The sequence below is a fragment of the Megalobrama amblycephala genome, linkage group LG19, assembly GCF_018812025.1.
Source record: "Megalobrama amblycephala isolate DHTTF-2021 linkage group LG19, ASM1881202v1, whole genome shotgun sequence".
Taxonomy (NCBI): domain Eukaryota; kingdom Metazoa; phylum Chordata; class Actinopteri; order Cypriniformes; family Xenocyprididae; genus Megalobrama; species Megalobrama amblycephala.
Window position 1 is genome coordinate 13476795 of NC_063062.1, and position 14807 is coordinate 13491601.

A 14807-nucleotide genomic window follows, 5' to 3' on the forward strand; every position below is an offset into this window, starting at 1 on the left:
TGATTAAAGATGACCAGGGCAGATGAATTAAAAAAATACTGATTAGGGCTGTGCAATTAATCGCAATCGCAAAACAATCGCAATTTGAGCACATGCAATTTCTAAATCGCATAAGACTGCAATTTTATTTATTAATTTATTTATATTTTAATTCAGAATATTTTGGAGTATTTTGGATTCAGGAGAGAGGATGTGTCAGAGAGCAAGGTAGTTTGCAAGACCTGTGAGATTATTGCAACAAAACGGGGCAATGCAACAAACCTGTTCCAGCACTTAAAAAAACAGCACTTAAAACAGCGCCATAAAAAACTGTATGATCAATGCATGTCGACAAAGTCCTTCGAAACTAACAAAAGCACACCTCAAAGCCAGCCTGAACCCACTGTTCAAGCATTTACAAGCATCACGCCTTATGAGAAAGGATCAAAATGGCACAAAGAAATTACCGACGCGATCATCTAACAGGGAGGTGCGGCTCTTTAGCGCTCCCCTAGTGGCTCCCTGGAGCTTTTTCAAAAATGTATGAAAATGGAAAAATATTTTTTGTTTTCATTCTTAACATTTTCCAATGCTGTAAAAATGTGTATAATATTAAATTTCAACATTTCTGTCATCGAAGATTTGCGTCATAGCTTGCGACACACGTTTCAGCGCGGCGCGAAGGTATGCATCAACGTCACTTTCCCGCCGAAAGCGCGCTCCCTCAGCTGGACTGAGTGGCAAAAGAACCTGCTGCGTGACTGGATTTAATAGGGGAAACTGAGAAAACGCGAGTAAAACAAACGAATTACACTAAAGGTTGGACTCGAAAGTGTTTCTTACAACTTGTCAAATAAACCTAATCCATGGATATTGACATGCAGCCAGGAGTCGTGTTTCCTGACATTTATATGTGCCTGATTTGACGCCGGGGATATACATAAAGCAAACCTGCCTGTGCATATTTTATATAACTACAATAGGTAGGTTTAAATCCGCGTAATTACTTATATCATTGTTATATATATCGTCATATTGTCCAGCCCTAAAACATATATTTTTATAGTATAGTTTTTGTCAGTGTTTATTTTAAAACACACAATTATGCAGAATATAAGATGGAAAATATTTAATTGATGATTTGTCAACATAATATATAACAATACAATACATATGGAATGATTTTACCCCAAAATCCAACAATTTGACACAAAATGATAAATGCAAATACATGTTTCTCTGCTGGAGTCCAGCTGTTTAATTGCACCGATCCATTTGCTTTTTTTTTTTTTTCTGTAGCTTTCAGCAGTTTTTAAATATATACCTCGGGAATACCTCATTATGTATTTGTAGCCTACTTAGTCATTTTGATAGTAGGCTAATATAGCTAATATACACTTACAGACTGTGTTGCCTTCATATAAGGCTTATAAGGCTTTTAATTTTTTTGCGGCTCCAGACAGATTTGTTTTTTGTTTTTTTGGTCCAATATGGCTCTTCGAACATTTTGGGTTGCCGACCCCTGACCTAACATGTATGCAAAGACATGCCTGCGTACATCGTCAGTAAAGACGGCTTCCGAAGACTAATACAAACACTCGACAAAAGATGCCATCTCAGTTTATCAAGCTGTTAATACTATGTTTTTTAATTGTGAAATGTTTTGTTATGCAGTTCTTGTGCACTGAATACATTTAGAATGTAGCATATTTGTAAAAGCAAAATCAATAGCCAAAATAGCAAATAAAATCGCAATTTACTCTTCGCCGAGAGTTTGACACGTGATCTAACCAATTATAACGGCGAATCCGCCATTTTGTCTGACAAAGCAGTCAGGAGTTAGAAGATTAATCTCGGTGTACTTGTACTTGAAAAATGGTGTGTACTGACGTCTTTCCGCGTTTGAAACAACATTCCTTCTCATGTTCATTGATGTTTATTTGATGCTATGAATTAACTGGTAAGAAGAGATGATCGGTTCACGAGCTGCTTGAGCTGAGGCGCTACAGTGATCTGTCACGACACATTAAAGAGCCACAAAATGGTTTTTATTGTTCGAATTACACAGTTTGAAAGCTGGGACTTTGTTTAATATCATAAGTAACCTGCTCTGTCTTGTCTGTCGACGTGTTGTCAGTGTCTTCTTTGCTCCGCGATGTATTTTTCACTCTGTGTGGCGTGACAGCGCTATGGCTTGTCGGACAAAGCAACAGTAACTAAGGGGGGTGGGTCTTTGCGAATGGTCAATTGCAATAATCATTAAAAAAAAAATCGCAATATGATTATTTTGTCCGTATTGCACAGACAAAATACTAATCTGCGCGGATATCTAATTTATAATAAATACAGCAAAATTCCATAAAAAACAGGAATTGTCAAGTTTGATTTCATGGTGACTTTAATGTACATGTGTGAGAACAGATAGACGATCAAATGCTAACTGCACACATGACATTTACTAAAGACTTCATCGCACTATTGACTTGAACTTTAAAATACAAATATACTTGGCATTTGTTCAGGGAATTGGATTTGAGCCAAAGCACAGAGAATCAATCTAACTGACTTAGCAAGTCTAAATGTGAGTCCACATATTATACAATTCCATTCATTGACTCACACACTCTCCATTCAAGCACTCTTTATGAATCTTTTCCTAATACCTCATTCTCTTTCACTCATTATTTTATCTCCTTTTGTCAGCACAAAGAATCAGTGTTATTAAGGGTCTTTTAGCGTCCATGGGCCAAAGAGGAACTTGGAAACGAGCGTCGTTGACGTAAAATAATGCCTTATTTTTTTTCTGCGTTGTCTGGATTTGGTCCAGTTGCAGTATTTGATTTGATTATTGTTCTGCTGGATAATGAGACAGTAGTTTGGTTTACACTCTCTAGTTGTTCATTGTTTTGTAGCTGTATTTTTTTTTGTATTCAAATACATGAATAGCTGTATGAATATGTACTTTACTATTAATTTAGTTTCTCTCACTGTGAGTGTAGCTCTCTTTTACCAAATTGTAGCTTTGTAGTTCAGTGTTTCAGTGTTTTTTTTTTTGTAGCTGTCCCCTTTTCTTGTCATACAGAGATATATCTTCTGAGGTACAAACAAACTGGGTCACCTACATTAAGTGACTTCGTATTGTCAGACCGTACAAATGGTATTTAACAACCTCATACCTTTAGTGCATCCCCTTTATTCTCAAACAGTTCAAGAAGATAAGAACTCTATATTAGGTGCCCTTAACTACTATGTACTTACATAAAAAATAAGTACAATGTTCTTATTGTGTTCATATTGTTTTGCAAAACACTTTTGCTGCTATTGAGGATGGATTAGGCACAGGTTTGGTGGTATAGTTAGGTTTAAGGGTGGGTTAAAAGGTAAAGGAAGGGTGTAATTATAGATGTAATTACATGCATGCATTTTTAAAATATAAGTATAATGTAAAAACGTGTACAAATGTATTAACTTTTTTTTTTATTCGCAGTCCACAAAATCAGAACACATATGCGGCAACCTATTTTTGGGTCATGACCTACCAGTTGAGAACCACTACTAGCGATTAATGCTGCAGTCACTTTTGCTTTAAGATATAAAATGGCTAGGAAGATTAAATACCAATAGTGCCTCTCGAGCGCTTTGTAAAATACATTACAGTATTGATCGAACATGGCTAATGTCGCTGTTCCTACAATCACTCTCCCCTTTTAATGGCCAAGAAATATGCTTCTAATTCAAAAGAATGAAAAAACTCCATTGTTCTTGTTCTACTGCAGATGTTTCAGTGGTTGTCCTCATTTATCGCTTCTGTGTTGCTTTTGAGTTTGTTCTGTGATGGTGAAGTATCCTGACAGGTGGAATGCTGTTAGCTGTCAGGAATGAATGAAGCAGCTGGCTCATCCAATTGAGAAGTGATTTAGCCCGTCAACAGAAGGTGATCACTCTATTGAAGCAGATCAAATTGTGCGCTGTCAATACGTGTTTCAGTTATTGGCTGTTCGGCACATGCTTCTTCTGAGACAAAAACATGCTTGTCTAAGCATAAACATGCACCTCCAAGCTTGCTAGTGCAGCCAGTACATTTAACATGGACATCCAAATCTGATCGCAACGAATTCACGCTTCACTGTATTTATTTATTTAGAAAATGAGAAAGGGTAAAGGCTGAATGTATCGACTGCTGTAAATTTAGCCCGTAGTGAGTAACGCTTCCCAGCACATTCTATTGACTTGTGATTTTCCTCTGTTACAAGAGTGTCTTAAGTGGTCCATTTCACATCTGACTGGACAAATGTGATCAGGTTGCTCTTACAGATACAGATACAAGTTCAACCAAACACATCGGCAATATACAAACTTGCTTAGTCTTGAGTAAAAATAAAAGAAACTTAAAGGTTATAATGTCATTTGTGCTGGTGGTTTTCTAAATGCAATGGAAGGATTCATTGCACCATGTAGGGGTGGGCGATATGACCAAAATCTTATATCACGATATGAGTAATTTTATTTCACGATAAAGATATGTATCATGATATAATGCCCTATAATGCCCCTTTTACAAGATGTAATATAAGTCATTTATTATAGCTTGTCAAATTTGCCCCTATTTGGATGTGAGCAAAAAACATGCCGTTTTTGTGAGTGTCCCTTTAAATGCAAATGAGCTGCTGCTCCTGGCCCCCTTTCCAGAAGAGCTTTAACAGCTCGTGCTTCGGATACTCAACAACAACAAAGCTGGAGAATCTCACGCAGCCAAAATGACGATTGTCAGTAATGGTGTTCAGGCTTGCATTGTTCAAACCTTAAAAAGCAATTTCTGTAAAAGAAAATATCTCCCTTTGCATTGAACTTTGCAGATGTTGTTTATGCTCAAACAGCATTACATACTAACTAAAGTTAAAAAATTTAAATCATAATCAAGGACCCCTTTAAATAAGGTTTTTATGATATCAAAATTTTAGATACCATTGAAATGTCAATTCTTATCACCATGTTCAATATCACAAAAACTAATACTAGTAAAAAACTGAAGACAAGTAAACAATGATAAATAAAGGACAAACTAATTTCGAGCATATAGTAAAACAAACTACAATAAAACGAAGACACAAATGAAATAGACCTACCTGAAAAACTAGCACTAGAAATAAGAAATACTACACAAATTGTATAATCATGAATGCATAAAAAAACACTGCATAATCCTCACTGTGTAAATTCAATATACATTTATTCTTATTAAAGTTACAAAAGTACGGAAGAGGATTAGGGCCAAGCAATAATAAAAAAATAGATTAAAATCATTAATCTCGAGATTAAAGTTGTTAAATTTCGAGATAAAATCTTGAGAATAAAGTCATTAAATTACGAGAAAAAACTCGTTAAATTTCAAGAAAAAAGTCGAGATAAAATGTTGAGAATAAACTCATTAAATTATAATTATTTTTTTCGAAATTTAATGATTTTTTTCTCGTAATTTAATGACTTTATTTTCAACATTTTATCTCAACTTTTTTCTCAAAATTTAACACGTTTTTTCTCGTAATTTAATGACTTTATTCTCAACATTTTATCTTGACTTTTTTCTCGAAATTTAACGATTTTTTTCTCGTAATTTTGAGTTTATTCTCAACATTTTATCTCGACTTTTTTCTCGTAATTGAACGACTTTTTTCTCGTAATTTAATGACTTTATTCTCAACATTTTATCTCGACTTTTTTCTCAAAATTTAACACGTTTTTTCTCGTAATTTAATGACTTTATTCTCAACATTTTATCTCGACTTTTTTCTCGAAATTTAACGATTTTTTTCTCGTAATTTTGAGTTTATTCTCAACATTTTATCTCGACTTTTTTCTCAAAATTTAACAAGTTTTTTCTCGTAATTTTGAGTTTATTCTCAACATTTTATTTCGACTTTTTTCTGGAAATTTAATGAGTTTTTTCTTGAAATTTAACAACTTTAATCTCGAGATGGTTTCATTTTTTATTATTGCTTGGCCCTAATCCTCTTCCGTACAAAAGTGATACAGTCAAGAGCACTGAGAGATTTTTTTCTTTTTGTTGTTTGATCAACATTAATGACAGACGACAGCAGGTATATTTGGATGCTGTCACCTTAAGACTGACTGCACGGATCCAATATACTTGTGCGTTTTCTTTCTCACGTTCACTTAAGACATATGTAAATGACTGTGTTTACTTGCAAAGACGGTCACTTTGAAACATAAGTATGTGAATTTAACCGTTCAAACCCAATTAGGTGGAAAAAAGCACTTGGTTCAGTACTCACACGCTCTATGAGCAGCAGCTTTATGTGCGCGCGTCTCTCAGACAGCGCTGAGAAACAGTCTCTCAGACAGCATGCACATATAGCGAAAAAAGTTGTCTTTCGTTGTCACTTCAACTTTTTAAAATCACTTGTTTTTTAACCGCATAAAAACTCAAAAATTAAAAACTGCAAATGAATGATAAGTTTTCGTAAAACGTGTGTATCACAGCAACGTCACGTGAGCATAACCGCGATAGAGATCACAGTCCGAAATCTCTACAGGTTGACGAATTTCTACCGGTTAATCGTGTCTACCTGTATATCGCTCACCCTCAGCACCATGTTAAGGGCTGAGGTATCATGCAATTGCAATGCAAACAGCCTATCTATAGAACCACCCCCTCCTTTTCTGAGTAGGTTGATTGACATTGAACCCTACAGAGAGACACTTTTTAATTACTTTTATCCATCTTTTTTCTAGTACATGCAGTACTTTACTTTTCTGCAGTCACTATCTTAAAATATTTATGTTGCTGTATGTACATTTAAGATTAGTTTTAGAGGAGCTTAAGAAACTTTGATTAGCAGTTGATCAGGTTTTTGGCAAAATAATTTAAAAGTTTAGGTGAATTAGAATGATAATGTGAATTAAAATGATTAATAATTTGTATTAATATACTGTATTTCTGTGTGTGTATGTGTATCTTTTCAGATTTTCCGGAGAGCTGATAAGGATGGTGAGTGTAATCTGCTTCATATCATATCATGTTAAATCATTCATGTGAATGTGATTCTCAGACTCTGTTCTGTTTTTAACAAAAAATCAGACTCAACCCTGTTTACTTTACTTTAATACACATTTCCCATCTCTTTAATGTACAATATTGTTAAAATGTTTCGGTTTAATAATATGTTTTAATTTTTTTTGGAAGTCTCTTATGCTCACCAAGGCTGCATTTATTTAAGAAAAAAATACAGTATACATTTTTAAATACATACAGTATGTACAGTACAGTATTTAAAGTAATGCAGTAAAAACAGTAATATTATGAAATATTAATATAATGTTTTCTATTTTAATATGTTTAAAATGTAATTTATTCCAGTGATGGCAAAGCTGAATTTTCAGCATGATTACTCCAGTCTTCAGTGTCACAAACATGATCCTTCAGAAATCATTCTGATATGCTGATTTGCTGCTGAAGAAACATTTCTTATTATTATCAGTGTGGAAAAAAACATTAATTTGAATTGGATTTTATAACATTAAATCAGTGCTTCCCACAGGTTTGAAATATACTTGCGGTGGTAGCCGGGCGAAAAATCCTCCTATTACCCACGGCACAGAAATGGTCTACTACATGTGACAAACAAATAATGTGTGATTTTTAACAGTATTTTTATTTATTGATATTAATTTTAATTAAATAACATATTACATTTAATTACATACTAATATTATGCATTATTATGCATTGTAAATTATGCAAAATTACAGCATTTAAATGGTTCACATTTTCCTATGTTCTCCTTGCTGTCATATAGTGTTTCTCTCAGTGAATGGGACACAGATTTTACTAGTAAAATTTATAAAAATGAATATATGTGTCAAATAATGTTCTTAGTCTTTTCTTTCTGTGGGGGAGACTACAATAATTTACTATGAATTAAATGGAAACCAAATTAAATACAATTTATAGTGTAACCAAAATACCAATAATGCCCAAAAGAAAAAGAAAAAACTTAGTGTGTGACTTTTAATTATAAACAAGCCCGAAATACACCGGGACTCTTATTTTGAAATGTCTGTACTATTGCAGGCTGATCCTTCAGATTCTTACAATCGTCTAAAACATTTTATATAAAGGCCATAAAGTAGACATTGTAATAATTCATCAACTTGAGTTCATTAGCAATCGCTTGGCATAAATCTGCGCTTTTCATTGATTGAATCACTTTGAAGCAGTCTGAAGCTCTGTTGCGCGAGCTTGTAGAACGCGCAACAGCGCCCCCTTGTGACTTTGCAAAATGCAGCGCCCGTTTGAATGTTAGCAGGAGTAAACAGTTCTGACGCACACATAACGAGCAGGTAAGAAACGACTATCGACCGCGGATGGTTTCATTATCTTGAGCAGATATAAAAGTATAAAATAATAAGAGCAAAAATGTGTCTCCGAATATACTTGGGCGGCCGTTATTATACGTGGGCGGCCCGCCCAAGTAAAGTCTATGGGAAGCACTGCCATTATAAATGTCTTTACTGTCGCTTTTGATCAAATGAATGTTTCCTTGCTGAAAAAAGTGTTAAAAATCATACACACCCCAGACTTATGGACGGTAGTGTATAATACACAGAATAAAATACAGCTATTATAGCTTCATACAACACTGAAGATCTCGACCATCTGTACGCACGGTGCTGACAGCTGAAAAGACAGAACGTGAAGAAACATTCCAGAAAAGAAATGTGCTGCCTTACGCATAATCTTTTAAATAATTCCCATTTGCTGGGATTATTAAAAGTTCAGTTCTTTTTGTTCTCAGATGCCTGACCAGTATGATTGCTGCACGGTATTATAACATCGCTTTAGTGAGATATCATCTGCTAAGAAAATCAATGCGTAATGCACCAACTAATGATTACATTTGCTGGATGTTCTAAAGTGTTTTCTTATATTACAGTGCTAATTAAATTGCAGCAAAATTCCAGATGTATTTACTAATTGATTTTAGATTAGTCTCATTATGCAAATTAGCCTCTTTATCCATATTCATACCCTGTGTCCGCAGAACAATTATGATTTTGAAGAGAGGCAATGTTACATATTTTGCAATGCTAAAATTCATGTACTGATTATGAAGATTCACATTACCCTTTAGTACATTTCATCCAGTTGTATTGTAATAAGTTTTCTATATGATTCCTGATTCCCGGTAAGCCTTGAGCTCTTGTCCGTCACAGACATGGTCTCAACTTTTAGATGAAATAAACATATACAAAACATTTTTTATTTATTTTAGCTTCCTTTAAAAAGGAAAACTCCACACTGCAAAACTAGTTATTGCAACTGGGCTTAAAAGAGAGTTGATACAAATAGCAGAGAGAGAAAACCTGCAACAAACCTTGTTAAAAGGAGTAGTGGCTATTTGATGTGTGATGCTAGCGCCGTTTGTGTTATTTTTAAACCACTCCCAGGGGAGCAGCTTGGTTACAGTTTTAATGAGAGGAAGAGAGAGAGAGAGAGGGTGGGGGAGAAAGAAAAAACAAGAATCGGGACCACAGGAGATAGGTGCCATGTTTTGCAACACTTTGGTTTTCAATCACACAACAGTCTAACAAGAAACAAAGCACAGCAGTCGAAATTGCCTCCAGCGTTTAAAGCTAAACTCCTAGGAGTGAAACATTATTATCCTCTGCATGCATTAAAGGGATGGTTCTCCCCAAAAAGAATATTTTGTCATCTTAGACTGTCATTTTAAACCTGTATTTATTTTTTCCACAAAACACAAAATAGAAATTTTCTCTTTTCATACACTGACAGTTTCATGTGACGACACATTAAACTGTCAGTTTAACGAATATAATATAATATAATATAATAATCTAAATAAATACACTACTAGTCAAGTGTTTGGAATAATTACAATTTTTTAATGTTTTTGAGTCTCTTAGGGGCTGTTTACACAACACCATTTTCAACTAAAAACGGAAAACTTTTTATGCGTTTTGACCGTTCATTTACATGACAACAGTGTTTTGGGGCCCTGAAAACGCAAACTTTTGAAAACAATACCGTCTCATAATGGTGACGTCATGCGCATGTGTATTACGTGTTCAGTCTATAGGTGTGTAGTTTTTCTTTACAAAGTGACATCGCCAACTACTGGCTTGGCAGCATAATACAGCACTTTTAGTTGTTTTCGCTGATCCGTTTGACAAAGTTGTACATGAAAAACACAAAGGAAAAACAATTTTATTTTTAGTATATCGTTGTCGTGTAAATGAGCCCTTATATTTAGCAAGATAACTCTTATACTCTTTTACTAACAGTAATATTGTGAAATATTGTTACAGTTGTTAAAGAACAGTTTTTACTGTAACATATTTTCAAATGTCATTTATTCCAGTGATACATTAGAATGATTTTTGAAGTATCATGAAGACTGAAATAACTGAAAATTCTGTTTTGCTGTCACAGGAATAAGTTACATTTTAAAATATATTAAAATAGAAAAGAGTTATTTTAAATTGTAATAATATTTCACAATATTACTGTTTTTACTGTATTTTTTTTAATCATTTTTTAGCATAAGAGACTTCTTTCGAAAACATGAAAAATAAATAAAAACTATAAATAAATAAAGTTTGAATCGATATGGTGCGTAATGACAATTTTCATTTAAGTTAGCTATTCCTTTGAAATACATGGTTTATGGATCAATTTATCTTCCTGAATAAACCATCATATTGAGAGCAAACAACACACAGTGTCATGCCACCCCGCCGCATGTCTCTTACTGCAGGAGTTATCGGTTACATCATGCGTGCGGAGCAGGCAAAGAGAATCATTAGCGTCTGTTGTATAGAGGAAATTACATGCTCTTTTGGCCTAAGAGCTTTTATGCTGGCTTGGTCTGCCAGGCTCAGCCTCATGCTTTTTGATTACCAGGACTGTGACCATAAATCTGCAAGGGCTGTTGACATGAGAGCAGACTGGCAGAGACCTGTGTGACCCATCGCCTTATCTGCATCTGCAGTTCGCCCTCCTAAATATATCACTCAGTTTAAGGGAGAGAAAGAGCAGTACGGGTACCTGTAATGGAAATTTAATTGGTTCTTTCAGCTGTTTTCAATTCTGTACTGTTACTCTGTGCAGTGCTTTTCACATATAAAAGATCTCACAGGGATAGAGAGAGAAGAGCTACAGAAAACAAAAATGAGGAAGACATTGGTGACTAAAATGAAACATTTAGTTGTTTCAAATTACAGAATTGATGTGTGTCGTGATACAGGGAATTTTAGCCCTTAAATGAACTTCATGAAGAACCAGTCAGTAAATGGGATAATGTAATGTTTTACATTGTGTGGGGCAACATTTAGTAAACATATGGCAAAAATATAATATCATGATTTTTTCCAAGCAGGATCACAATCCACAATCTTATCACATTTGGTTTTTATTGCAAGTCACTGATCAATACAGTCAAACTAATATTAAAAAAAAGAAAAAAGAATCACAGACAAATTGTGGCCAAAGTAGAGTTGGGTGGTATGACCAAAATCTTATTTCACTTTATTTTGTTTAATTATTTTATATTTGTTAATATAAATAAGAACAAAGATGCAAATTACAAACAGTAGGACAAATGCAATGTACGGTACAAAAGAAATAAACAGTGCTTTAATTTTTAAACTATGTGTATTTAACAGTTGCATTTAAGTAAGAAATTGAATAAAACAAATGTAAAAAAAAAAAAAAAATACTACATAGATTTCACTGTATGAATTAAATCTAGACTGATTCTTATTAAAGTTAAAGGTGCCCTAGAATTAAAAATTGAATTTATCTTGGCATAGTTAAATAACAAGAGTTCAGTACATGGAAATGACATACAGTGAGTCTCAAACACCATTGTTTCCTCCTTCTTATATAAATCTCATTTGTTTAAAAGACCTCAGAAGAACAGGCCAATCTGGATCATTAATATGTACGCCCCCAAATTTTGCATATGCCAGCTGGACGTCTGGATGTGCACAGCTGAATCATCAGACTGGTAAGCAAGCAAGGACAACAGCGAAAAATGGCAGATGGAGCAATAATAACTGACATGATCCATGATATCATGATATTTTTAGTGATATTTGTAAATTGTCTTTCTAAATGTTTCGTTAGCATGTTGCTAATGTACTGTTAAATGTGGTTAAAGTTACCATCGTTTCTTATTGTATTCACGGAGACAAGACTGTCGTTATTTTCATTTTTTAAACACTTGCAGTCTGTATAATTCATAAACACAACTTCATTCTTTATAAATCTCTCCAACAGTGTGTATTGTTAGCTTTAGCCACGGAGCACTATCAAACTCATTCAGAATCAAATGTAAACATCCAAATGAATACTATACTTACGCGATTAGACATGCTGCATGACGAACACTTTGTAAAGATCCATTTTGAGGGTTAAATTAGCTGTGTAAACTTTGTTTATGCACTGTTTAAGGCAAGCGCGAGCTCCGTGGGCGGGGAGCGTGAGCATTTAAAGGGGCCGCAGTCTAAATCGGCTCATATTTAATGATGCCCCAAAATAGGCAGTTAAAAAAATTAATAAAAAAAATTCTATGGGGTATTTTGAGCTGAAACTTCACAGACACATTCAGGGGACACCTTAGACTTATATTACATCTTTTAAAAAGGCGTTCTACGGCACCTTTAAAGTTACTGAAGTTATTCAGTCAAGAGCAATGAGTGATTTTCTCTTTGTATTTTGTTGTTTGAATAACATTAATGACACAGACAGCAGCAGGTTTGTTAGGCTGCTGTCACTTTAAGTCCGAATGCACAGATCAAATATACTGATACACACGTGTATCATAATATACTGACACGCATCCAAAATTTTTACATTCACTGAAGACATAAACATAAACTGTGTTTATGTAAACCTTGTGTGTATTGGACAGTTTAAGTGCAATAAGACGCAAAATAGAACTTAGTTCAGTACTCACACACTGTGTGACAGGCTTTTAGTGTGCGTTTTTAGTCTTAACTTGAGCGCCACGTTTTTAGAACGGTATTGCACAAGATCCTGCAAAAGACATGGGTGCAACAGTCAAACATGTTTGTCTAGTGCATGTTTACATAAAAACAATGGAAAGCACAGTAGATTGTAAAAAGACATTCTGTGTTAACGGCCCCGTAGTCTGATTCAAACTGAGCTAACAAGTTTGAGGCTGTTAATCCTTCTCTCTGATTCATTGAAAAAAAATCATTTCATAAGAGTCATTTGTACGCAAATCAGTCATCACGGCTCGTGCTGTGCAGGAAGAAGAACTTAGCTTGCACTGTAAGGAAATCATACAGTATGTGACGAAGCCGACTTCCGACTGTCATTTTAAATGTCACAACTTTTTGTCGCAGCTAATTTGTGGGTTTGAACATATAATGTGAGCTTCTCTCCTCTCCAGTACTCTCCCCCTCTCTGCTCCAGATTTGCGGGTTCTCACTGGCAGTAAATGAGTGTTTACGTGTGTGCTCACTGAAAATAAACATGCTGACAGCAGCCTCCCGCACAGCATGCAAGCATCAAGGCTTCCCTGCTCTAGATCTTATGAATCATTAAAGTAAAAATGGCATGATGGGTAAATAATATCTCAGGTTAGTTCTCAATCATGAATATTCCTGGTATTAATCTTAAAGTATGTTTACTGGATAGATTTGCTGATGAGAACGTGTATTGGTTTTACTTCAGATTAGTGTGTACTTTGTGTAGCTTCAGTGTGGTCCTGCATAGCCTCATTAATAGTGGAGCTTTTGGACACCACATTTTTGTATCCTCCCGGGGCCGACTCTGAAGCCATCACCACAAAGAACAGCAACACATGTTGTCTCCTATTTGGATCAATATAGATGCGCATTGCTTGGTTCTCTTTGATATTTCATCATGCTTCACTTGTTTGTTTGGATGAGCAGCTTTGTCCTTATGCAGAACAAGCAGAATGTGTAAGCCATTTAGTCTGATTAAACTTCAGTTTATTCAGTATTATGTCCATTTGCTCCCACCTAGAGCACTTTGTATTAAATTACATTAACATTTGTGTTGTATAAACTACCTCAAATATAGGGTAAGATGGGGGAGATGCCACCATTCAGAACAATGTACATTTACATTTAAATTGTAACATATTTTGATAGCCTATATGTTTATATGCATGTGCAGGGTAATGATGCTTCAGCCAGTGTGTTATTAAGGGATATAAGAAAAATGTAAAATTATTCAATTTAGTTGAATAAGAAATAACCATTGGCAGACAATGCAGTAAAAGGTAAATCTATTCTATGACTTATATACATGCAAATGAATATTTAATTGCCCATATTTGAAATGAAAAGATGTCATAATAGCAACACTATGAATTCGAATTGAATAATTTCACTCAATAGCCTATAGGTTTTAATGAAAAGTGAAGATGTCTGAAATTTCCATCTAATTCATTAAATTATTGAATAATAACCTCATGAATTATGAGTATGAGTCATAATTATAAGTAAAAAGGTTGACGGCATTTTTATGCAGTACCGGTAGAACTGTGTACCTAGTATATTCGGTACCCTCTGATAGACGCTGCTTTCAAACGCTCACAGTTGTGTTTATTGAGCGCTCTCTGAGCATCAAAGGTTTCTATTTACTGTGTGTTTTTACAAGCATTGAGCATTATAGCCAATTAAAATCGTATCTGTTGAGCATCTGTGAATGCAATAGCCTATCAGAGGTGCTAATCAGTAAGTTAGTCAGAATCCGCTTAAAACACCTGCGGAAAACGCACAAGGTTTTGTTT

At 34.6% G+C, this 14807-nt stretch overlaps 1 protein-coding gene across 2 annotated transcripts in view; it reads left to right on the plus strand.

Annotated features, from left to right (window-relative positions):
• necab2 (N-terminal EF-hand calcium binding protein 2) overlaps nucleotides 1–14807 on the plus strand; it is a 121699-nt gene that overhangs the window by 2865 nt on the left and 104027 nt on the right. For both annotated transcript variants that reach the window (XM_048168967.1, XM_048168968.1), the window contains exon 2: nucleotides 6964–6988. In XM_048168967.1, coding sequence (XP_048024924.1) covers nucleotides 6964–6988 — 25 coding nt within the window. The remainder of the gene's footprint in view (nucleotides 1–6963; nucleotides 6989–14807) is intronic.